The sequence below is a fragment of the Neovison vison genome, chromosome 3, assembly GCF_020171115.1.
Source record: "Neovison vison isolate M4711 chromosome 3, ASM_NN_V1, whole genome shotgun sequence".
NCBI lineage: Eukaryota > Metazoa > Chordata > Mammalia > Carnivora > Mustelidae > Neogale > Neogale vison.
The window spans coordinates 29,026,344-29,051,376 of NC_058093.1; the positions used below are offsets into that span (position 1 = coordinate 29,026,344).

The following is a 25,033-nucleotide window of genomic DNA, read 5'->3' on the forward strand; positions in this document are numbered from 1 at the left end:
GAATTATTTATTCAGATGTTTTGGCTATCTTCAAAATTGCTTATTTAAATATTTTTTTTAATTGGGTTGGTTTTCATCTTCTTGAGTTGTGAGAGTTCATAGCATATTTTGGATACAAGTCCATTATAATTGCAAATACTTTCTCCCAGTTGTTGATTTTTCTTTTCATTCTCTCAGTAGTGTTTTTCTAAATTCTTCATTGATATAATCCACTTAATATCTGGACTTTTTATTTTAAGATTTTATTTATTTGACAGAGACAGCAAGAGAGGTAACACAAGCAGGGGGAGTGGGAGAGGGAGAAGCACGCTCCCTGCTCTAGTCCTGATGCAGGAATAGGTCCCAGGACCCTGGGATCATGACCTGAGCTGAAGGCTTAGCTTCTGAGCTCAGCTTAGCGACTGAGCCACTCAGGCACCCCAACAGCTGGACTGTTAGCATATTTTCTCTTAAAAATTTTCAATTGCCCAAAGTCAGTAACATTTTCTCCTATGTTTTCTGCCTGAAGTTTTATAGTTTTAGTTCTTATATTTAGCTCTCTGATCCAGTTTGAGTTAATTTATGGTATAAGGTAAGAGTCTGAGTTCATTTTTTTATACACGAATAGCCACTTATTCCAACATCATTTGTTGAAGGTTATTCTTTTCCTCATTAAGTTGCATAAGCAACCTTATTGAGAATTAATTCACCATAAATGGAAGGGTCTATTTCTAGACTCTGGTTCTGTTGATCTATATGTCTATTCTTATGCAAATACCACATTATCTTGATTACTATAGCTTTATACTAAATTTTAAAATCAGGTAGTATAAGTTCAATTTTCTTTTTTTTTTTTTTTCAAAAATTTTTTTGGCTATTCTAGGTCTTTTCCATTTCCGTATAAATTTTAGGATCAGCTCATCAGTTTCTCCAGAAAAGCCTGCTGGGATTTTGATAGGAATTGTGTTTACTCCATAGGTCAGTTTGGGAAGAATTTGCCACCTTAACAATACTGAGTCTTCTAGCATGTTATATCTCTCCATTTATTTAACTTTTTAATTTCTCTTGGGAGCATTTTATAGTTTTCAGTGTACTTTTTATTTTATTTATTTATTTATTTATTTATTTATTTTTAAGATTTTATTTATTTATTTGACAGAGAGAGGTAACAAGCAGGCAGAGAGAGAGGAGGGAGCAGGCTCCCCGCTAAGCAGAGAGCCCGATGCGGGGCTCAATCCCAGGACCCCCGAGAACACGACCTGAGCCGAAGGCAGTGGCTTAACCCACTGAGCCACCCAGGCGCCCCTTCAGTGTACTTTTTAAATTTCAGCTTTTACTTGTTAGTGTGTGGAAATAAATCAGTTTTGTATCTTGATCTTTTATCCTAAAATCTTGCTAAACTTTCTTATTTTAGTAGGTTTTTTGTAGATTTCTTAGGATTTTCTGTGTACAAGATGATGTCTCTGGGAAGTAAGTATAGTTTCACTTCTTCCTTTATAATCTAATTTCTTTTTCTTGCCTTGTTGCACTGGCTAGAATTGCCAGTGCAATGTTGAATAGAAATGAGGAGAGTAGGCATCCTTGCCTTGTTCTCAGTCTTAGAGGGAAAACATCCAGTGTTTTACTGTTAACTGTTACGTGAGCTATTTCTATGGTCTTATGATATGTCTCTATCAAAATTTGAGAATTTCCTCAGTTTTTGCAACATAAGAGACAGTCAGGCTCATCTGATACTTTTCCTGCTCCAGCTGTTCTCCAAGGAGCTCTAGTTACTTGGTTTCTTTTATTGACAAATAGTATATAATGATCATGGTCCAGGCAGTAGGTGAGTAACAATCGCTTTTTAACTCTTCTCCCAGTGTTTTTGGAAATCCCAGCCATCTAGTTATATAAAAACTGTAAGAGCCAGAAGCAAGGGTTTTCTTTGAGTATATCCCAAAGCACTTTTCAGTTGTTTTTTTAGTGCCAAGTCAGACCTGCCACTGAAGAACCCAATTACTGGTAATATAATAAATTTCACAGAAGTTTCCAGATGACAAGACTACTGTGTCTTTTTATTAAAAGAACACTGTTTGTACTAGCTGAAATTTTGTAGTGGAATACTTGTTGCCTTCTCCAGGTGCATCCCCCTCCCCACCCTTCTTCATGGTAGCTTGAGAAGAGGGCTGAGGGGAGAAAGATCATTTGATGCCAGTCGTAACGAGCATGATCACTGCCATCCCTTGACTGTTTAGTGTGGACCATGCGCTGTGCTTTATGTGAATTCTCTCATTTGATTTCACCACTACCCAGCAGAGGTTATGCTACTTCCTTTCTTGTCTCTTCCCAAACATTCCAGCTGTGTGGTTTCAGCACTGAATGAATTCACTGTTCATCAGAGCTCAGACTTGAGTTATGAAGGGGTGGTGACTGCTGGTCCCCAGCAGGGCCGAAAGGAGCAGTAGTGCCCTGGAGACTCTCGGAATACTGCACACAAGTGTCACATGGTTGTTTGTTCGTCTGTTTTGAAAGACTAAACAAGCAAACTAGAGAACTGTTCCCCCACCCCTGCCCCATCCTCATCTCACCTGTCTCCCCAAGGTATCTGCCATAATAGTTTGATGTAAATTCTTCCAGATCTTTGGTATTTTTAAAAATTATTCTAATTTTTAAAATTAATTATTTATTTAAATTATTAATTATTTTAATTTTTAAAATTATTTTAGTTTGGGCTCCCAGCATGGAGCCCAACACAGAGTTTAAACTCATGACCCCAAGATCAAGACCTGAGCTGAAATCAAGAGTCAGATGCTTAACTGACAGAGCCACCCAGGCACCCCAAGATTTTGTTTTGGCATAAACATATTTGAATGTTCTGAGAGCTGTTTCCGAGAGACTCTCCTTCCCAAGAACCTGCTCCTCAGCTGCTCTGCCCTAAACTAACCTTTCTTTTCAGCTGGGCATTTTCCTGTTTGGACTTTGATACTTTGATTAAGGAACTTAACCAGAAACAGACTTCTTTTTTTTTTTTTTTTTAGATTTTATTTGTTTATTTGTCAGAGAGAGAGAGTGCTCAAGCAGGGGTAGCAGCAGGCAGAGGGAGAGGGAGCAGCAGGCTTCCCATCGAGCAGGGAGCCCGATGTGGGGCTCGATCCCAGGACCCTGGGATCATGACCCGAGCTGAGCTGAAGGCAGACACTTAACTGACTGAGCCACGCAGGTGCCCCCAGAAACAGGCTTCTAAACTCGCACTCTCTGGACAATAGAATAATGTTTGTATCCCCTCTTCAGCTCTTAAGTCCTCTTATTCCCCAGAGATAATGTGTAGGAGCAAGAAAGATAGAAGATTAATAGCTCTGTGAAATGTGTTAGATTGTTCAAAATCCTTTTTTCCAGATGAGGTCAGTGTGTTGACTCCTCAAGTAAGTCCCTCACAAGCTGTCAATTGGAGGGTCGACTGATGGTGGATCCTTTAGGTTTAGTCAGAGAATAAGTATGAGTGCCTTTGGTTATTTTTAAGTAGGGGATATATGTGGTTTAGAAGTGTATGGAAATTGAATGAAAATAATGGGATCTGTAAATCCTTTAATTTATATAATCACCAATTATTCTAAGTTTAGGTTTGCTTCAGTTTGGGTATTTTTAAAACAAGGCTTCCGTTAGTAGCCTATGTGTGAGGCTTCCTATGTATATAAATGCCTTTCCTTCTTGTTTTTTGTCTTTGATGTCTCATCCTGAAATGTTTCCTTTGAGATGGGCAGGCCATCTGCGAGAACTGTAGACACACACACAGACACATCAAGTGTGTGTCATCACAGTGCACTTAGAAACTTGAGGGAGATGGAGAGAAGGATCTCCCAGGCATTGTGTCAGGAGCCCAGGGTATGGCACAGAGGACAGGCTTTGTGGCCTCCAGGAAGAACAGCCTTCTGAGTGTATGCTCTCTGTGGAGACTGGCTGCAGACAGTGTTTGCTCATCTAGACTCTGACTTTATGGCAGAAACCACAGTTCTCAAGGTGTTGTATTTTGCAACTATTTCTCACTTCCTCTACTTCTTATACCTTAGACCACCTAGGACTTTTCCAAGTTTGTCACTCCTCATTCCTATAGGAAGATGGGGTCCTTCCTTGGCACCTGAGTGGCAATGCTGTTAAAGGCCATGTCTTGGAAAAGGTGGCCTGTGGCCGCAGTAAGAGGGTCCTGGGACCCGGGTTGCCTGAATTTTCTGGCCGGGTCCGTGCTTCCCTTCCACATGGGGTTTTGATTTCATCAAGAATCTCTGTAAAGAGAAGGAAGAAGGCTGCTTTTAGCAACCATTTCCTCATCTAAACCAGACAGTACTTCTGAGGCAGGAACTGTGATACCAGGTCAGAACATTTGTATATGGTACTGTTAGGAGTGATACTGTTTACCTCATGTTCTCGAATCTAGTCTGTGCAGATTATCTGATGTGACAGACTTGTTTTGCTTGGCAGTTCCTGACAGTCATCTTAGCCAACCCTGGCCATCGTTTACTTTCAGTGGAGCCCTTTCCCGGAAAGAGACTTCTACAGAACCATCTTCTCATCTGCTTGGCCCCTGTGTCCAGATAATGCTTCCTTAGGAAGACAGGTGGCTCTTTTCTAAGCTGCCATCCTACACATCACGGGGACTGTGAGAGGAAACAAGGTGTGGGGAACAGCCAAATGGAATCGCACTAGAGAGAGGAGAGTCCCCTGACTCTCTCTGGCGCTTGCCCAGCTGGCCAGCTTTGCACTCTGCCTGGGAGCGGGCCACTTGCAGCCTCTGAAGAGGGTGGGAGCATATTCTTGGCTTCCCTCTTCCTCATTTGGATTAGCAGTCAAGTTAGCCAGATGCCAGGCCACTCGCATTCAGTATTCCTGGCCCTGGAGATTAGTGTGCTATATAACGCAGAGGCAGATGCCGCCTGGTGTGTGCAGAAGGGAGGAGTGGAAGGTTCTGTTCACGGGGCCCCGGGGTGGTGTGCAGTGCTCACGGCAGGGGGTGGGGTGGGAGAACGCATGCTGTTCCAGGCTTCATCCCCCAGGGCCTCAGTATGAACTAGGAGAGTGGTTCCAACCTGAGCTTTGTCTTGTCCCTGAAACCGAAGGGTGATTTGAGGGGACAGGGACTGATCATGTGTTGCCTTCCTGTTTAAGAGGCATGTGGAGTCAGACAAACTCGAGTTTTAGTCTTGGCACCACTCATTATTGGTTGTTTAATTATAGAAGAGTTATTTCGCTTTTCTGATTCTTGGATTCATCGTCAGTAAATCGAATGTAAGGTTTTTGTGAGGATTACATAAGAGAACAGAGGTAAAGTGCCTAGCACAGCACCTGGCATTTATTAGGTGCCCAGATCGGTGTTGATCACTGCCAGTGTGTGTCCCCTTCATTTACTGAATTTTTGCAGTTTATTCATTCAACAGAATACTGAGCGCGTACTGTGTTCCAGACGCTGCGGGGGACACGAGCTAGTGGAAAATGCACGTGTGGCTCCTGGTCAGACAAGTGGTGCATTATTCAAGTGCAGGGTAGTAGAAGCAGCGACCGTGGCCTGCATGTGGCTGAGGCACCCTCTTCAAAGTGGAGAGTCTGGGAAGTCTCCGTGGAGAAGGGAGTATTCAAGCTGAGTACTTTTCAAGTCTGGTCAAAGAGAAGGAAAGGACTCCAGGGAGGAGCACTTGTAAAGGCCTGAGGTCTGAGGTAGTGGGATGCACATGAGGAACCACAAAGTGGGTATTTTTCAAGCCGACCAGTGCAGTTCCATTTCCTTGGCCCTTCTCTCCCATCACTTTGGTGTGTCTGTTGGCCTGCACAGGTAGGGCAAGGCATGGATTCCTGAAAGAGGATGATGTGAGTTGGGACTGAATCTGTTGAGTATACACAACACACAGACGCGGTCTGGTAAAGTCCCTGGCAGACCTTGACTCTTCCCTTGTGTCTGCTTCGCTGTCATAAATGCACGGAGTGTAATTAGCCCCTGCACCGTACTTTGTGGTTTAGACTCAGTGGAGGTCCATTTTCTGTCTCCTTAATTTGAGGTTACTGGCATCAACATCTAGTTTTAGAACTTGGGCTGTTTTTAGCCCACTGTGATATTGAATGTTGGCAGTCATGAGTCGTGGTTCTTATCCTCTCTCTTTGAGAAAGAATCCACATAAGTCAGCCTTTGCCCGATAAGAGAGTGACGTCATGTGGCTTCTGTAGGCTTTGTGTTTGTAGACAACACCAATGGTTCCTACAGGTGGAGGCAGGAGTCATGGATCTTCCTTGGCCATTAGTCTCTTACCAGAATACGAGGTCCTCTCCCTGTTGAAGTTTGTATTTTAAAGTAACTTGAACAAAAAAATTCTCTGCTTATTCTTTCCCTCTAGCCACTGCAAAAACACTTCCTTGGAAAGGATGCCAGGATTCCATTCAGAATTATCCCAGATGAGTGATTTCTTATAGAAGAGTCTTGTTTTTCCCCCTCTGGATGCTGTCATTTGTGAAAACTGGAGATTATTTTGTGACTTTGATTTAGAAAGTAAGTGACCATGCCTAACGACTGTTTGGAACTCAGAATTAACTGGCTGGTTTTGCCATAGAGGAAACATCAAATGAGGGCCTGAGACAGGCCCTCCCTCCCTGCTCTCTGCTGCCTACCCATCCACCCCACCCACTCACACCCCCCCCCCGCCCCGCTCCCCGCCAGGATCAGCCCAACTGACGCCTGGGGCTTGGGATAAAGCAAGCTCTCCTCCTCCTTCCCCTGTTTTCTACCCCCTAAACTCTCCTGTCCAACCATGGCTGCTGTAAATAAGGTCACTTTAAGAAAAAACAATGTTGGTGTCCAGTTCCATTTTGTTTCTTCTTTTTCCCAACGACACATGGGATGGGCTCTAAGTCTGTATAGCTGGTGAGACTATTAAAGAGGTGAAGTCACTGTCTCAGCTTCCCAGTGAACTCCGGAAGTCAGCAGGGGGAATTATCTGCTTGTATCTCATCTTGTCACACCTAGCCGTGAAAAGCAGACCACACTAGGGGCCACTGAGAGTTGGTCAGGGATGAGTAGATGTAAAATAAGTTTCTCAAGTGACCCCTGAGCTTTCAGAATTGGTTGAGGAGGAGGAAGATATTGGCTGGTTTCTCTGCCACCCCCAGACTTGCCCTATTCCAAGCCCCACTGGGCTTAGGAGAGGAAGGAAGCCACTCAGAGAAGTCATGGATGGTGAGAGAGAGAGATGTAGTTTTCTCTGGAGAGAGAGCAGAGGGCTCTGAGGTAGCGGGAACACACGAGCAGACTGCTTGGTGGAGCTGTAAAGTCCCAGTCCTTGACAAAGCTGGCCCTGATTGCTCGAGGGCAGCCGGAAGACCCCTGCAGGCCCCCGTAGGAGTCCGGGTCCTAAATGACAGCTACGGCTGGTTGCCCCGGGGAAACGGAGGTGGGGCTCTGTTGCTTCACCAAGGACCCCTGTAGCCCACACTCTGTCCTCCCGGGACAGTAACATCCCCAATGGATTCTCCTCCCTCCAGGTGGACAGATAGTGAGGATGCAGCCGCGACTACTGGAGGTGCGTGGCACCTGTTCCGAGTCTGGCCACGAGGCCGTGTGGCCATGATGGGTGCCCCTCATGGCCTCAGCAGGAACCGAGCACTACAGTATTGGCCTCCGCCGGGGAAACAGCTTCAAGCAGAGTGGCCCCTCGGGCTCTGTGCCCGCCCGGCCACCAGAGAGACCCTCTGAGGGCAGAGGCTGGGCGCAGGCCCATCAGCAGGTGAAGCCAATCTGGAAGCTGGAGAGGAAGCACGTGGGGACACTGTCAGCGGGCTTGGGCCCTGGCGTCTTGGGTGTTCCACCGCAGCCAGCCTATTTCTTCTGCCCCAGTGCTTTATGTAGCTCGGGGCACTCACCCGTCCTTGCGGGCCCCAGCAGCTCCTGTTACCTGCCCTCCCTCCCGGACCTGTTCAGCGGGACCCTGCTGTACCGCCGCTCCAGCTACCGGCACAAACCCTACCAGCAGCTGGAGTCCTTCTGCCTGCGCTCAGGCCTGCCGGAAAGAAGACCTCTCTCTCTCCCTCAGAAGAGCCTCCCCATCAGACTCACTGCCAATAAGGCTCCTTCTTTCACGTTCTCCCCCATGGCCCAGCCCATGGCGTCCTCATCCACAGATCCATACCTCTCACTGGGAGCGGCCGGGGAAAACCCTTCGGGGAAGAGCCTGGCCTCTGCCATCTCAGGGAAGATCCCGTCTCCGCTCGCCGCCCCCTCTGCCTACAAGCCCACGCTGAATAACAACTCCTTCATGCGGCCAAATAGCACTAAAGTGCCTTTATCGAAGGCCCCAGAGGGCCTGAAGCCAGTATCCTCCCCAATGATCCATCTTGTCCCCTGGCATCATTCGGGGGGCACCGGGGACTGTATCCTCCAGCCTGTGGAACATAAGGTGCCCAAGAGCGATGGCACTGTCCTTGGTGAGGCCCCCGCCCCTGGCACCCTGTCTGCCCCTAGCTCCTTAGACACTTTGACCACCAGCGTGGCCTCTGCCCCGTACACCCGGAGTCACTTAGTCACCAGAACAGAGCTGCCCCCCTGTGGCCTAGACGGCGGCTTTGTTTCTCAGGCTCTGGCTAAGGAAGTTCGGTTCACTGAGGCTGTGAGGAAGTTGACTGCAAGAGGCTTTGAGAAGACGCCAAGGCCAGGCGGCCAGTTTGAACAGGCTTGTTTCATGAGCCCCAGCTTGCAGTGTGATCTCCTCACCAGGAACCGGCAGTGGAAGTCTCCCGTGGTTGGCCAGCAGTTCCCTCAGGAGGATGCTGGAGCGAACAAGCGGGCCCTCGCTAGCACCTCGGAGACCTTGGAGTTGGACAGTACCGTCTTCTGCACCAAACGCATCAGCATTCACCTCCTTGCCTCACATGCCAGTACGGTCAGCCACAGCCCTGCCTGTGGATCTGCGATTGACCCCGCAGCACTTGGAGAAGACAAAACTCCCATCCTGCCTTCTCCCCCTCAGCCCCTTGGTGTAGCCGACGTGGCCACCCGCCTCTCTTCCATCCATCTGGGCCAGCTTGGGAAGGAGGGGGCCAAGGAAGTCAGGGGGCCAGACTCCCCTACTAGGGATAGCAGGTAAGTTAGAGTTTTCGATGCCTTTAGAGCAGTGGACTATGTACACCATAATTTGGTGACCCTAACCCTGCGTCTCTAAAGGTGGTTTTATTTTTTGGCTGCCCTGGCATTTTGGTTTCCAATTTAGGGCAGAGGTTGGCAAACTAGACCAGCATGTGGGCCAAATCTTACCCACTGCGGGCTTTTATAAATAAAGTTTTATTGAAATGCAGCCTCACCCATTTGTTTACTGCCGTCTGAGTAGTTGCAGCAAACTGAATGGCCCACAAAACTGAAAAGATTGACTATCTAGTCCTTTAGAGAAAGAGTTTGGCAGCCCTGCTTCAGGTTATAATCAGGAAGAGATAATGCCAAATATTGGGGCCTGCGACTTCTCTACTTAATTCCATACCAGAGCAGACTCTCTGTCATTCCTTGTTTGATAGCCATTTCAGAGTTAGGGCATACACAAACTTGGCTCCTTCTCTTGTGCCTTGTTACTTCTCTGGAACCTTGGTCCACCAAGGCCTTGTGCAGAATTTCGAGGTCTAGGGGCCTTTAAAGTCAATTACCAGACACTCATTGATGGTGTTTTATATGCAGAATTTTGCACTGATGTGCTATGAGGGAGAAGATGGGAGAGGGAGTGCCTCCCTGCACAACAGGGGCTGTAGGGCTGAGGAACTATGGCTAGACTGAAACGCTGAGGGCCAGAAAAATGAGTTGTGAGATCTGGACAAGAGACAGCAAGTCGTCGAGTGGGGAGGAGACGAACACTGGGAGGTGATGAAGCAATGAGAATCTAGCTGTGACCTCTCTTACGGAGGTTGGGCTGGGGCACGATTCTTTCTTATAGTTCACCTGCAGACACGCAGCTAGACCTGGGTGAGGCTGAAGATCTAGAAGAAGAGCTAGTGGATGGTTTGGAGGACTGCTGCAGCCATGATGAGAATGAAGAGGAAGAGGGTAAGTCAGGAGCCCTCTCCCCTCCCAGCTGGGAAGTGGTCACCACCCGCGAGAGAAGGGGGTGACCGTTGTATGCTGGGTCCTTAACTCACTGTATCACCTGCAGTAATCGTTTGCCTTATGGGTCTGAGGGTGGCAGTGGCTTCTGGGAAATTGGTTCACTAGCCCTACGGTCCACCAGTCTTCTTTCCTCTGTGCTACTGCCAAGCTCACGGAAGGCTGTGTGAGGCTGCATGTTGGTGCTCGTGGCTCCGCGGGAGGGCTGAGCCAGGATGCCCAAGGAAGCGCAGCCTGGGCCTGGTGGGTTTGTGTAGCAGCCTCTGCCAGTGGAACTTCTCTGCTATGTCCCCTCCAGGAGACTCAGAATGCTCCTCGTTCAGTGCCGTGTCCACCAGCGAGTCGGTAGCAGTGATCTCCCGGTGAGTGTTGTGTCGATCATTGGTACAGGCTTATTTGCTGTCCCTTTAAGGTTATAAAGAGAGGGGTGCTTGGGTGGCTCAGTCAGTTGAACATCAGACTCTGGGTTTCAACTCTGATTATGGTCTCTGCACTCAGCAGGGAGTCTGCTCGAAGATTCTTCCCCTCACCCCCACTTGCTCACCTGTGCACACACTCTCTCTCTCCCAACTAAAGAAAATAAATCTTTGAAAAATAGAGGATTATAAAGTCATTAATGGCCATGTTAACTGTAACTCATTTTTACCAGATTTTGACATTTGGGACTTTAGTTTTCAAATAAGGACCAATGGAAGGGACTAGAAGCATATTTTATCGTTCAGGCTTAAAGATAGTACCGTGTTTCTTAGGCTACAGTTTGGTCGTTAGTTTCTAAGAAATTGTTCCAAGTAAAAAGAAAAGGATTTCAAGCAGTGCTTAGAAAATTAGGCGTTAATGGAGAAACATAATATTTGGCCACCCCACAAGGGTCGTTGCCACCTTACATCATAAGTGTGCCCCACTATCAGACACAGTTCTGAGATGTACATATTTTTGTGTGAACGTAATCTTTGTCCCTCTGAGGTCAGTGTCCAGGAGTGCAGTTGCTGGGTCGTATGGTAGTTGCGTGTTTAAGTGTTGTGTTTTTTAAAGATTTTATTTATTTATTTGAGAGAGTGAGCATGAGGGGTGAGCAGAGGGGGAGGGAGGAGGAAAGAATCTAGTGCGGAGTCCGACTTGGGGCTGGATCTCACAACCCTGAGCTCATGACCTAGTTCACTGACTGAGCCACCCAAGCGCCCCACTTGTTTAGTTTTTTTAAGAAACCGCCAAAACTTTTCCAGAGTCGCTTTACCATTTTACATTCCTGTCTTGTTTTATTTCTAAGCCTTAACTTCTTCTCCTTGATTTTCAGCAGTTTTAAATTCTAGTACTCCGTAAATTAAAAAGCTTTGAAATAAAATATTTTGGAAACGAGGAATTGAGAGTTGAATTCATTGGAACTCTTTAGCTGAGAATTAGTATTTAACTGGGCCCAGTAACATTTTTAAATACTCTTAATGATTTCAAACAACCGAAGTGTTTTCCATACTAGTGCCTATTTCTGTTGTGCTGCAAAATAACAGGTAGAATGGCTCTTTATAAGCTAAAGATTAATCTTAAATAGTAATCTTTGTGGGTCATGTCAGCTCAGCAGAGAGAGTGATAACTGTTTTCTCCTTTCCCACTGCTATTTAAAGACATGCTCTGGGTCTCTCCTCCTGTACCCAATAGCTGAAGTGTTCAGTTTTTAGAGATCCCTTGAGATCGCCTTGGCTGCGCCATGGTCGGAGCAATGGTTGGACCCCAGCGGCCCACTGCTCCAGTTTCCCAGTCCTGCGTTACCACACTGATGTCCCAGATCATTTCCCAAATGGAGAGCATCTGCACATCTTCAGATTAGCCTAAATATAAAATGAGTTAGAAGTATCCCTATTTCTTTCCTTTCTGTTGGTTTTTCCCCTTTTTCTTTTTAAAACTCTCTATACTTCTTCTTAGGTCTTTTCTGCTCTTCTTTCTTTTTCATTATCCATATCGTTTTCTCTCCTCATTTACTCCTCTTTGTTCAAGTGTTGCATACCTGCTTTCGGAACCACTCTTTCCAGGGCTTTCCCTGCCCATGGCTTGTCAGGGGAAATGTTGGAGCTGTGTCACAGAAGGGAGTATGGGAAAGTCTGGCCTTTATGTGTCATGTACCAGTGTTAGCTCTGGCACCGTGTAGATTCGTAGTTGCAGAATACTTACTGAGTACTTGTCTTTGTGGAATCCCAGTGCGAAAGACCGCACCCCTGAGGAAAGGACACAGTGACAGCACTTCGGGGGCCTGGCCTCCCCTTTCTCTACCACACATCTGTTTTGCATCGTAGGAGCTGCGCGGAGATTCTGACCAAACCCCTCTCCAGTGAGAAAGTTGTCCGGCCAGCCCTTGTCTACAGCCTCTTTCCCAACGTTCCCCCGACCATCTATTTTGGCACCCGGGATGAGAGAGGTAACCCTGGCCAAGGGTCTGAGCCCCAAAGTGCCCCCAGGAGAAGGGTGCTAGCCAAGTTGGGAGCAGTGGGCAGGGGGGTGAAAGGGGCTTTTCAGAATGACCTTTCTGGTGCTCGGTTCCCCGCCTGGTTCACCAGCCTGATACTCGGCACTTTTCCGTGTCTTTCCCTCAGCTGACCCTTGTCAGCTGCATCGTCTCATGCTTCATTCCTGCCGACCTCCCTCCGGTCTGTGTTCCTCAACCGCTTCGGGCCCCCTCTTCCTGCCAAGGGTGCTTCTTTGAAACTCTGGCCCAGAACACTTCTTAGTGACTGGTCTCCCTAGTGGAGGCTGGGCCGCGGCGCCACCTTTCCGCTTCTAACCCTGACTCTCCTGCTCTCCTTCACCCTCGCCCCCCATCCCTTTCCCCAGTGGAGAAACTTCCCTGGGAGCAGAGGAAGCTGCTCCGGTGGAAGATGAGCACTGTGACCCCCAACATTGTCAAGCAGACCATTGGACGGTCCCACTTCAAAATCAGCAAGAGTGAGTCACTGGCCTTAACTGCGAGCTTGTCCCCTGCCCCGTCAGATGGCCTCAGGGTGTGGGGGGGAACCCTGCGTACCTCCTGCTCTGCAGGGACCTTGGCCTGGATTTCCCACCTCATAGGAAGACATAGCTCTGAAGTCTCTCCAGGCCGGAGCCTGGTCCTCGAAGTTAGAAGACAGAGAGCCATTGTTCTGTTCCTGACCCCAGGGTCTCACATAGGACAGCTCCACAGCAGCTCTTAGAAAACTGGGTCTGGGAGCTGTGCCCGGGCCCAGCAGTGTGTCTGGGGCCTCTGAGCCTCTCGGCCCCAAGGACTGAGCTGCTAGCGGGACTGACTCCCTGCTGTGCCTCCTGTAGGAAATGACGACTGGCTGGGCTGCTGGGGTCACCACATGAAGTCTCCTAGTTTCCGATCTATTCGGGAGCATCAGAAGGTAGGGGTCCTTTCTGGGGAGTCCCTCTCCTGAACTTCGGACCCTGCAGGAGGAGGTTGGTATGGGCGGGGGGGGAAAGAGGAGGGTGACTGCGGAGAAGCCAGGACCGTGCACAGAGCAGAGGCGGTGCGGGAGGAGCGGGCAGCGGGGCCCTCGCAGGTCACGGCCGTCCAGTGGCACAGTGCAAAACACTTCCTTCTCCGATGTGGCTTGAGCTGTGGCATCTGTTTCTGTGAATTGTGTCTCTGCTGTGACTGCTGTGCATTGCCTCCAGTCCTCCAAGTTGGGTGTGCACAAAGAGGACTCTGGTCTCCTGTTGTGACAGAAGAGTCCCTTGCCCCAGATTTAATGAAGGCCAGGTGCTTTCCTGTTTTTGCCCTACAGGCCGTTATGGCAATAGACACTAACAGGGAATATCTTGTCTGACTTAATCACTGTTCTTTGATTGTTCATGAGCTATCTACCCCTTGAGGGCACTGCATTTTGGTGTTTTTTGTTTGTGTTTTAATCATCTTTTGGTGAGTGCTCTGCAGGGGAGTACTTACCATCAGATGGTGACGGTAGAAGTGGATTGAGAGCTCAGAGTGTTGCTAAGGAGGTTGAAAGGACCCCGTGAGTCTTGCTGTCTTCCTCCTGCCTTACCCAGGCCCTCTCCCTGCTCTCCCACTTTGTCCCTTCTGTAGCTGAACCACTTCCCAGGTTCCTTCCAGATCGGGCGAAAGGACCGGCTGTGGCGGAACCTGTCTCGCATGCAGAGCCGCTTTGGCAAGAAGGAGTTCAGTTTCTTCCCCCAGTCCTTCATCCTGCCCCAGGATGCCAAGCTCCTGCGCAAAGCCTGGGAGAGCAGCAGCCGCCAGAAGTGGATTGTTAAACCAGTGAGTAGATGGCGGCAGGCAGCGGGCCGAGGTCCGAGAGCGGGAGCAATGGCGTGTTGGGCCGGCAGCAAATCTCCTCTCCTTTCCACTTGCCTTCTAGCCAGCGTCAGCCCGAGGCATTGGAATCCAGGTCATTCACAAGTGGAGTCAGCTCCCCAAGCGAAGGCCCCTCCTGGTACAGAGGTGAGCTTGTCGCCAGCTCACACCCTACTCCTCATTTTCCCACCTCCCCAGCCCAGAGGGTCCCTTCTTATAGCGTTTGCCTGCCCTTTGTCCTCCCAGCCTTCGACCTTCAGGCAGCGGTTTTAAGGTCTTTACTTTGGGGACTATTCGCTGGCTTCTGCTGTTTTACGTACTGAGCCCCATCTCAATCAGTCACGTCCCTGAGGCTGGCCATTCCCTGTTTAGGTATCTACACAAACCCTACCTCATCAGTGGCAGCAAGTTCGACCTGCGAATCTATGTTTACGTCACCTCCTATGATCCTCTGCGGATTTACCTCTTTTCCGACGGACTTGTCCGCTTTGCCAGTTGCAAGTACGTGGTCGTGCTGAGGCCTCACCCTGACGGCTCTGGGGACTTGTTTTCCTGAGAATGAGGGGAACTGGAGGATGCCGGGCTGAAAAAACAACACATTTTGTGGGCAAAGGAGAAGTAGGTGTATCTAGAAAACCCAATCTTCCTTTCCTCTTGTGTGTCTTCTGTCACACTGAACACTTCTGCCACTTCTGGTCGCCAAATGCGTGGGACTTTTCCCCACAGGAGGCAGTTCTTTGCAACGCCAGCTGGGTATCCTGCATTTTAACTCGTCTGACACTGCCCCCCCGACACACATACCCCACTGAGCCCCCAGCTTGGGGCTCCACGTCACGAGGTTGTCCCTTCCTCCTGCTTCAGACACCGGTCACCAGTCCAGGTGCCTGTGCTTCTTATCGGTCAGCTGGAAGTCAGAGGTTCCCGGAACCCCCTTCTCAGCTTCCATTAATTTGTCAGAGCAGCTCATCATAGCAGTTGGTAAAGTTCGGTTACAGGCTAACAGCCAGAGAGAAGAGACCAGGTGAGGTGTCAGAGGAGACAAGGCATAGGGCGGCGTGTGTGACAAGGGGTGCCCCGCGCCCTGGCCCTCTCGGGGCCCCACTCCCAGCACATCCCACAGGATCCCCCACCTAGAATACATGCACCTTGTATTTGGGATTTTAGGGAAGCTTCATCACGTAGGCATGATTGATTCTGTTTTTAGCCCTTCTCCCTCTTAAGGGGGGAAAGGGGGCAGGGCCGAAAATTCCAAGCTTCTAATCATGGGTTGGTCTGTCTGGTGATCAGACCCTATCCAGGAGCCCACCCAAAGTTGCCTCATTAGAACATAAGATGCTCCTATTGCCCAGGCAATTACAAGGGTTTCAGGAGCTGTGTGTCAGGAACTGGGATCAAAGACCAAAAGATGGTCTGATAGTGCTCTTATCACTGGGGAATTTATAAGGGATTTAGGAACTTTGTGCCAGGAACCAGGGACAGGGACATGCATGTAAGTTTCTTACTATAAATCGCATTGTCACATGGGGAAGAGGAAACGAGAAGGTTCTCTACCTCAGTGACTGTGGGCTGTGTCCTACAGGACTGAGGTGGGTTGAAGGCGATCAGTCCCACATGCCTTGCCCTGTGCTTCTCTTGAGCTTGGCTATATCTTTCATCATCTCCTTATATAAGAAATGAGTAAACATAAGTAAACTTTTCCTGAGTTTTGTGAGCTGTTCATGATAAAAGAGCTGTGGTGTTCTAGAAACCTTGCCAACAGACGTACTTCTTAGGCTCTTATGCATCTGGAACAATCTGTTTACTTGTCCTTTACTGCCTTGAGATTTGGGGAAACGTTTGGACCTCTGTCCACCTGCCGTCTCCCTATCTTACCTCTGCCTTTCTCCTCACTTCTAGGTATTCCCCTTCCATGAAGAGCCTTGGCAATAAGTTCATGCACCTGACCAACTACAGTGTCAATAAAAAGAATGCTGAGTACCAGGCCAATGCGGATGAAACAGCCTGCCAGGGCCACAAATGGTACCCGTCAGGCTGCGTCCCTGTCAGGCAGAGGCCTAGGGGAACACAGGGTTCTGGGCTTTGGGGAGGTTCAGGGGCATGGTCAATGAGGATTGATGTAAAACCCAAAGGTCATATAAACACTGGGCAATTCAGATTTGGTCTGTTTTCATCCAAGCTCCTCTCTTTCTGAATTGAAAACCTCAAAAGAGACATGGAGAGAGTGCCTTTGGACCTCTTACTGCTTTTTCTTTCTCTTTTCGTCATCACCAGTTCATAGACTATAACCCCACCCCCCCACTCCACCCCCGCCTTGCAGGGCACTGAAGGCTTTATGGAACTACCTGAGCCAGAAGGGAGTCAATAGTGATGCCATCTGGGAGAAGATAAAGGATGTTGTTGTCAAAACCATCATCTCGTGAGTCACGCTGCTACCCTGGGTGTGGGGCCTTCCGTGGCCTCCCCTTTTTTCACGGGTCTACACGCGGCTGTGCCCCAGACACTGACCACACTGGGCGTCATTTTCTGAGGACCAGAAATAGGAAGGAATAGCTAGAATTCTGCCTTTTTACTGAACTTCCTCTCCAGAATCTGGCTCCAGATCAGAGGCTTCCCTAGGGAACTGCTTTTCCTGGGGTTCTAATGTTCTCCCATCTCTGGGCAGCTATAACACGGGCCCCGCGGGAGGAGCTGGGCTTAAGACGTGGTCTTCTCTGTGACCAGGTCGGAGCCCTACGTGACCAGCCTGCTGAAGATGTACGTGCGACGGCCCTACAGCTGCCACGAGCTCTTCGGTTTTGACATCATGCTGGACGAAAACCTCAAGCCTTGGGTCCTGGAAGTCAACATCTCCCCGAGGTAAGTGGGTTCTTGGGGCACTCGGAGCACAGCCCTGCCTGTGTCCTCACGATCCTCTTTCCGCTCTGGTCTTGCTGACTTTGGGAAGACCTTTCCTGCAGTAGATTTTGTGTTTTCCCTTTGTGATCTGTTTTTCACTCCTTCACTCATTCTAAGCCATTTTCTCAAGAAGTTGCTCTCTTCATCTTGATCCCTACCATGTGCTTACCCCTGGCAAACAAAGGCAGTAGTCGGGAACCACCTCAAGTGAGGTGATCACTCTGTGGGGCAGCCAGTCCCCCGTGACGGTGCTCGGGGGTTGGGAAGGCAAGGTGTCCACGGACTAGCGCTGACTCAGGCGCGTGGCCAGAAGCCGTTCTACTGCCCCTTGTACCCTTTCTCTGAAGCCTCCACTCCAGCTCCCCATTGGACATCAGCATCAAAGGCCAGATGATCCGGGACCTTCTGAATCTGGCAGGCTTTGTCCTACCCAACGCAGAGGACGTCGTGCCCAGCTCCGGCAGCCCCGGCAGCGCCAGCGCCAGGTCAGCCTCTGTGCTCAGTCCCGTGGCTCACGAGCGGGCCGCTGGGGACTATGGGAAGGAACAGAGCCCAAGCACCACTTCCTGCTCGGTCTCCTGGTCTGCATACTCTGCCCCCAAAGTCTTCCTGTGCACCTCTTCCCACGTCAGTGCCCCTGAAAAGCATGGCTGGTTTTATCACTCCCGGCTCAGGAATCTCCACGGGGCCTGGAGAATCAGCTTTAAACTCCTCACAGGGACACACAAGGCCACAGCCTCCTTTGCCCAGGCATCCCTCCCTCTCTTCCCTTTCCTGGCTCCTGTGCTCTGACCAGGCAGCAGCTCCCAGAAGCCCAGAGTTGAAGGATCGGTGAATGGCGTCTCCTCTCTGAAATGGGCGTGGCTTCTCACTTGTCCTTCGTAATGTCCCCTCCTCTGCTCATGGGCTTTCTTCGTCCTGACACCCCCCCTCAGTCAGATCTTCCCGCTGGGATCACCCACCCATGAGAGCCTAGCTGCAGGCGGCATCTGCGTGAAGCCAGCTCCACCATAGCCCCAGACCTCTTGGAACCACTCTTGAGGGGAGGGAGCTGATACTTGGTTGGGACCTTGCTGTGTGTCAGGAGAAACCTGTAACTCCTCTCCACGTCAGCCCATGAGGCTGGTATCCATGTCCTCAGCTGATAGATGCGGAGACTGGAAATCCCTGGAATTAGGCAGCCCACCCATGGTTATTCCACTACAGAGTGGGAGAGCTGGGATTCCAGTCCTGATTCGCTGGGAACAACATTTGCTTTCCCCACCGCATCTTGTGGATCCTGGTGTGGCTCTGGCTGTGGCTTTCACTTGACACCCGCTGCCCCATGGGCTCTGTGGAGGCCATCTTCGTGTCTCTGCACAGTAGTGATGGTGCCAGGGCTGGGGAAGCAGGGCAGGGAGTCCTGGAGTGTGCCTGGTTTGCACAGCCAGTGCCAAGCTGGGTATCGAGGGGCTGCCCACCAAATCCAACCAAACTCATGCACGCAGCAGTCCCTCCCTTTTCTTACCAGCCCGTGAGGGCGCCTTGAACTCCTATAGTTACCCCGTGCTGCTTGCTCTTCGGTGCTCAGGCTACTGCATAGAGTGCATCGCTGTCCCATCTACACAAGTAACGGGTGTCTGTCCCAGCATCTTTGTCTTCTCTCAAGAAGGGGGTGACTCCCTCCAACAAACCACTTAAACTTGGTGCCCCAGTGAGTCCCCTGACCTCACCCAAGAGTTGTCTTCCTCCCCCAGCTACGCTAAGGGTCCTGAAAGGGATGCTCTTTCCACGTGTCCTCAGGATGCGAAGCTGCTGACCTTACCCTTTGTTTCTCTTCCATCCACCGCGTTAGCCTGCCCAGCTCCCCCAGGGAGAAGTGTCGAGTGGCCCCAGAGCATTTCACTGCACAGAAGATGAAGAAAGCCTATTATCTGACCCAGAAAATTCCTGATCAGGTAGGAGATTACCCTCCACCCCCAAGTGCCAACAAAGTTTCCTTGGTGAGACATTTGGGAGCCCAAGGCAAGCAGTTTTCCCTCTCTCCGAGACGGTTTCCTAACCTAGCTTCGGGGTCCCTTGGCGTACAGGGATCTGCTGGCCTGTGCAGGGTTCCGGGAGAGAGTTGACGGCCTTTACCATGTGGCCAACCACTGCTCCTCGCCCAATGCTGTTGTAGCCATCCCCCGTTGTCTGAGCCGTCGACCTTTTGGGTTTCTTCCCTTGAGGTGCACTGAGCCCCAGGGGAGCTCTCTGTGTTCTTGGAGTAGATTAGAGTAGTAGTCCAAAGGCAGCTGCCGAGTCTCAGTTGCTAGATTCTGATCTTGACTCCATCCAGCAAACCTCTTAAAACTTCTGTGCTCTGGAGTATCTTCTCCAGACAGCAGAACGCCACAGGCCTGGGAACAGACGGGGTCCCGAGCTGACTCACTAGTCAGCCTCGGTGTTGCCTTGGGAGTCCTGCAGCCTTAGGACCTCAGAGCGGCGCTCACCGCACCCTCCCACCCAACCACCTGTTCCACCCTCTTCCTCTCCGTTTCTTGGGCCTTAGGACTTCTATGCGTCTGTGCTGGACGTCCTGACGCCAGATGACGTGCGGATTCTGGTTGAGATGGAAGATGAGTTTTCTCGCCGTGGGCAATTTGAACGAATTTTTCCTTCTCGAATCTCCTCTCGCTATCTCCGCTTTTTTGAGCAGCCACGATATTTCAACATTCTCACCACCCAGTGGGAACAGAAGTACCATGGCAACAAGCTCAAAGGTAATGGATCCTCCCTGCCCACGGGAGGCCGTGTGTAGTGAGTGATTAAATCCTAGTAGGCCAAGAAATGGGCCTCCCTGACAAGAGTCCACCAATTGATTGCACCCTCTTAAGTCCCACCCCTGCTCATCTTGTTCTAGGAGTAGATCTGCTTCGCAGTTGGTGCTACAAAGGGTTCCACACAGGGGCCGTCTCGGATTCTGCTCCAGTGGTGAGTGACGCCATTGCGGGGCCGGGGGGCACCTCCAGTCAGCAGCCTTGGCCCTGCAGCTTAAGAGCACAGCATGGGTTGGTTGTAGGTCCAGACCCTCTCACTTCTCCCCTGTCTGTGTCTCCAGACCCTTCCCTTTCAGGGGAATAATGGCCTCCAGGATTCCCTGGGTGCCTTTCTTTCAAGGGTCAGAGTGCTTTGTAGCCTCAACTTCTGGTCCAAATCTGGAGAAAAGGGAGATTTTTGTCCCACATGGGCCCATGCCTGAAGGGTAGGGAAGAGGCGAGCCCCACAATCACTCAGGTGGAGTCGGGAGAGAGTCCCAGGACCCTGAGCACTCCTGCCTGACTAGCCCTTTGGGCCTCACTGCTTCCTTTGCTTTTAGTGGTCTCTCCCAACATCACTTCTGACCATCCCGAAGGGTGATGTGGCACTCAGTGCACTCTCCAAGTCCGAGACTGGCAAGCTGGGGTGAGTGCTATCTGAGCGAGGCAAAGGGACTGGCTGTGAGTTCAGGGAGTTTTCTTCTTCCTCTCCTCCCAGATGATGATGAGCTCAGCGTTCTCCACTGGGGGTGGGGGTGGGAACGCAGCCACCATCTCTGCTGGTGGCTCCCCGTGTGCCCGGCGCAGCTGAGCTGGAGTGTGGCTCACCTGCCCACGCAGCCCCTCTAGCTGTGCCCGCCGCCTGCGGGCTCCTTGAGGCCTCCTCTCACGGGTTCACATTTGCACCAAGCTCTCCGCCTTCAGATAAAGAAGATGTGTTTTGTGGTTCTATCTCCATCTAGTCATGGTGTGTAGTCCCAAAAGGCTGGAAATGCCTGTCCGGACTCTGAAGGCAGATCACAGGCTAAAGTCCCAGCTACACAGCCATCTCAGCCATTTCTTTCCCCACCTGTGTCAGGAAACACAGCTTCTCCGAGGGAAGCATACCGCCCTCTGAAGACGGGACCATCCCTAAGCCCAAGAAGACCCAAGCTGGCCTTTCTCCTCTCCCCGGGAAACCTAGCTCTTCCAAGGACCTTGAGGACACCAGCAAAGAGCCCAGCCTCTCCACCCAGCTGTTACCTCTGATGAAGTACTCTGGGCAGACCTCGAGACTCTCTGCTTCCCCCACTTCCCAGTCAACCGGTGACTCACTCCTGGCTGCTATGAGCTCGTGACTGGCCTCTCTCCACTAGCCCGCACCTAGGAGCACCGGTGTTAGCTACCTCATGGGAACTGGTCGGCCGGCCGGCTGGCTAGCCAGCCTGAGCCCCAGCCCCTTCCTCAAAGTATATTTTTGAAGTGGTTGAATTGCAGAGATGGGTATCTGGAGGGATGGAGGGGTGGTGGGAATGGGGAGAAGGTGAGGAAGGTTCACTGGCTGGTACCTTATTTCTGCAGAGAAGCCACTGATGGCCACTCAGCCTTATAAAGCAGGATTTGGTTTCTAACTTCAGAGAGCCTTGTGTGGTTTGTTTTCGACCTTGGTATGGTGAGAAGTTACAGCCCTAGAGGGGGAAACGCACCAAACACATTTGAGCCTAAAGTCCTTTGCCCGTAACTGAGGCAGTCCCTCCAAAGGTCCTCATCTCCTCAGGTCTCCCCCTCAGTCCCCGCACCCCATACCCTGTCCGAAGGAGCCACTTTGAGAACCCTTCAGACTTCTTCAGTAGATAGGCAGGGCGAGGCCACACGCGATAAACCCATTTCCTGTCTTCCTGGTCCTGGGGGCTTCACTTCTTTCATGTACCCAGCAGCTAGCAGTCCTGAGCCTTCCTGTTCTGACCTCATGTCGCTACCTGTTCAGCCTTCTGGACTTCTCTTTCATGGATGGTAGTTCTTAGCGCTCTGTGAGGTGAGAGGTCTCGTGAGCTTTGCAAACCTCCTGCAGCCCCAGTGAAGGAGCCCAGATAATCAGTGGCTGTGGTCTGTGTCCATGCATCGAAGGACACAATCCAAGGGAGGATGGCAGGAGCTGTGATTTCCCCGCAACACAGAGGGGTTCTGCTTACCCCTTTTGCAGTCTCTGATCAGCAGGGTCTGGCTCACAGGTCACAAGGACACACAGTCTGGTGGCATGGCAGGTGGATTTCAGGAGCAGTCACCCCTGTAGGAAGGACGAAATTCTTATAGTCTTACCTGAATCTGCCTCCCTCCCCAGGAGTCAGTAAAATGGCAAGTGTGGGGTGAGTGTTGACTGGGTAAACCTTGCCTACGAGGAACACGGGCATCCGAATCAGGAGGTATGCTCCTCCGGAAGCAGAGTGGCATCCGGGAGAAGCATGCGGTGTGATAGTGCAGATCAGAAAGGTGCTTTTCCCCCCAGATTGTGCCCTTCCTCGGCCCCGCACCTCCTGGTAGCTACTGGCTCCCTCCTCAGCCCTGTGGTCTCTGGTTTCCTAGCAGCCGTGCCCAATGAGCAGCCACCTGGCCCTGGGCTCTCTACCTTTGTTCTCTCCAAGTTTTGGAAGGACAGTTACCCTGCTTTGTGGCTCCTGGAGTTCTACGTGGCAAGTTGGGATGGAGCCATGGAAAAGCCACCTAGAGGCCTGCCTGGGTTCAAGGCCACCCAGTAGATGGCTATGCTGGCTGGTGTGAAGGCCATGTTGACAATTGTGAAGAAAGCTTGGTGGCAATGTCCTGGGGTAGCACCTGCCACTCAGCAGGAAGGACATCAGAGTTGGGCCCAGCAGAGAGGTCCTGGCAGGCCGGCTAAACCCTCATGACAGGATTGGAGCCAGCTCCCTCGTCCGACCCACAGGCAGCACCCTAGCACTGTGTCAGACCCGGGGACGAGGGCAGGACATGTGGCCTTCCTCACAAAGCGAGCGCCCTGCTCCAGTATTTTTGGGGTGGCTGGTCCGGCAAGCCGTGCTGGTTTACTCCTTGGAAAGCCACTGCAGGTCTTCGGCCCGACATCTGAGGGTCCCCAGACGGCATCCCTGTAACAAGAGGGGACCGGCGTTGCGGCAGCGTGGGCATGGGGGATAGGAAGAGGGCTTAGTTAAGTAAGTAATGAAAATAAGTGTCCTTGGTGGTTTAGAGCATGTTTGTGCAGACATTATTTTTCATTTCCATCCCATCACAGCATCTGAAGGTGTGCGTGTTTTACTGGGTGGGAAAAAGGAATGGGGCTTATGTTCCCCCTTCACCCTTGAGAGAAAATTGGATCTTGCTAGAGCATTCAGCGCACATGTTTAGCAGTGAATACCCATGGTATAAGGTATTCAGCTAAATAAGGACTTTGGGGGAAGTCATGAAATTTTTCCAAAGTTTAGCTTTGGAACTATAGTAGGGTAAATGTCAGAACGTGTCTGCTGTTTTTCTAAGTTGATAACTCACACCCACTCCCTGCTTGGAGACCAGGGAGAAATGCGGGGTATTTCTGGATTAATGGAGTGAGGATCTGGGGTCGGGGCACAGAGGGTGGTCCCTATTCCCGTTCACTTCAGGTTCACTCAGGATTGATCAGAAGCTAATTTAGAATGAATACAAATGAAGAGGTGGCCTTGTGATAGGGAGAGAACAGGGACCTTGTAGTCTGACCTTGGGTTCTAATCCCAGTTCTGCTTTGTGACCTTGCACAGGTCATCTAACTTTTTTAAGTCAGGTGTTTAAGATTTAATTTATTTATTTTAGAGAGAGCACGTGAGTTGGGGGGAGAGGCAGGAGGCAGAGGGAGAGAGAGAATCTCAAGCAGACTCCGCAACGAGTGTGGAGCCCAATGCAGGGCTCATTCCCACTACTCTGAGGTCACCACCCAAGCCGAAGCCAAGAGTTGGATGCCCAAGCGACTGAGCTACCCAGGCACCCCTTAAGTCGGGTATTTTAAATAACATGAATATAATACCTACATTGCAGGGCTGTGAAAAGTATGCAAGGCATGGTAAAAGTATGTAGTACATAAAGGGAACTTAATACATGGTTACTGCTTTCTCCATTTGCTGTCAAGCTCTGTTCTTTGGCTAGGGGATGGCAGGCATGAAATGGAAAACCCTTTCCACAAGGGAAGTGAAGCAGCTGAGACATTTTAGAGGGGAGGAAAGCCAAGACGGGCTCCATATTACCTCATCACCCTCCACACAAACACTGCCAGCATTATTCAGTCTACTGTTTTACTCTTCATTGGGGGTTTCTTTGATTACTATTTTACAGAATACTTGGGGCGCCTGGGTGGTTCAGTTGTTTAAATGTCTGCCTTCAGCTCAGGTCACGATCCCAGGGTTTGGGGATTGAGCCCAGCTTCTTCTCCCTCTCCCTCCGGCTGCTCCCCCCGCTTGTGCTCTCTCTCACTCTCCATCAAATAAATAAAATTTAAAATATACATATTTTACAAAACACAAATTCCTTTGGACAGGAAACACATTAAGCATTGCAAGTATGTGAATTGAGTGCAATTATTCCATCCTATCCCAAGAGAAATCCCCTTTTTGATAGAAAAGGGAGAGCAAGGGAGCACTGGGGACCTGGTGGCTGGGAGGGGAAAGAGCAGGGTCCAGAAAGTGGGAGACCTTGAACTGGAGCCGGAGCCAAAGAACATGTACAACATGTGCCAAGGGACAATGGTTACAGGTGCATTCCTAAGCTTTTGGGCTATTAAGGGCAACTGTCCCTAAAACCAAGAGCAAACAGCACATGGTCTGCCCCTAGGCCGATGAAGGATGTGGATAACCCAGCCCATGGTAAGTACTTCCACATCCCTGTCAGCTGAATTAGTTGAATAAGGGAGTCACCAAAGGCAGCGGGGGGACCTCCCCTTCTCCTTTCCTCTGCATTTGCCCTTTAAGTCAAGATTAGGGATGCCTGGGTGGCTCAGTTGGTTAAGCAAGTGCCTTTGGCTCAGGTCATGAT

General features: G+C 50.4%; 1 protein-coding gene across 3 annotated transcripts in view; it reads left to right on the forward strand.

Moving 5' to 3' along the window:
• Positions 1–21,633, forward strand: part of TTLL4 (tubulin tyrosine ligase like 4) — a 35,019-nt gene extending 13,386 nt beyond the window's left edge. For 2 of the 3 annotated variants that reach the window (XM_044241610.1, XM_044241609.1), the window contains exons 2-20: positions 6,336–6,487; positions 7,477–9,070; positions 9,906–10,015; positions 10,371–10,434; positions 12,358–12,479; positions 12,893–13,003; positions 13,364–13,440; positions 14,124–14,315; positions 14,416–14,498; positions 14,724–14,852; positions 16,248–16,370; positions 16,669–16,767; positions 17,073–17,207; positions 17,594–17,731; positions 19,081–19,183; positions 19,777–19,987; positions 20,128–20,198; positions 20,584–20,669; positions 21,102–21,633. In XM_044241610.1, the coding sequence (XP_044097545.1) occupies positions 7,575–9,070; positions 9,906–10,015; positions 10,371–10,434; positions 12,358–12,479; positions 12,893–13,003; positions 13,364–13,440; positions 14,124–14,315; positions 14,416–14,498; positions 14,724–14,852; positions 16,248–16,370; positions 16,669–16,767; positions 17,073–17,207; positions 17,594–17,731; positions 19,081–19,183; positions 19,777–19,987; positions 20,128–20,198; positions 20,584–20,669; positions 21,102–21,360 (3,609 nt within the window). In that variant the 5' untranslated portion in view covers positions 6,336–6,487; positions 7,477–7,574 and the 3' untranslated portion in view covers positions 21,361–21,633. The remainder of the gene's footprint in view (positions 1–6,335; positions 6,488–7,476; positions 9,071–9,905; positions 10,016–10,370; positions 10,435–12,357; positions 12,480–12,892; positions 13,004–13,363; positions 13,441–14,123; positions 14,316–14,415; positions 14,499–14,723; positions 14,853–16,247; positions 16,371–16,668; positions 16,768–17,072; positions 17,208–17,593; positions 17,732–19,080; positions 19,184–19,776; positions 19,988–20,127; positions 20,199–20,583; positions 20,670–21,101) is intronic. The other variant, XM_044241611.1, reaches the window with a different exon arrangement.
• The last annotated feature ends 3,400 nt before the right edge of the window (positions 21,634–25,033 follow it).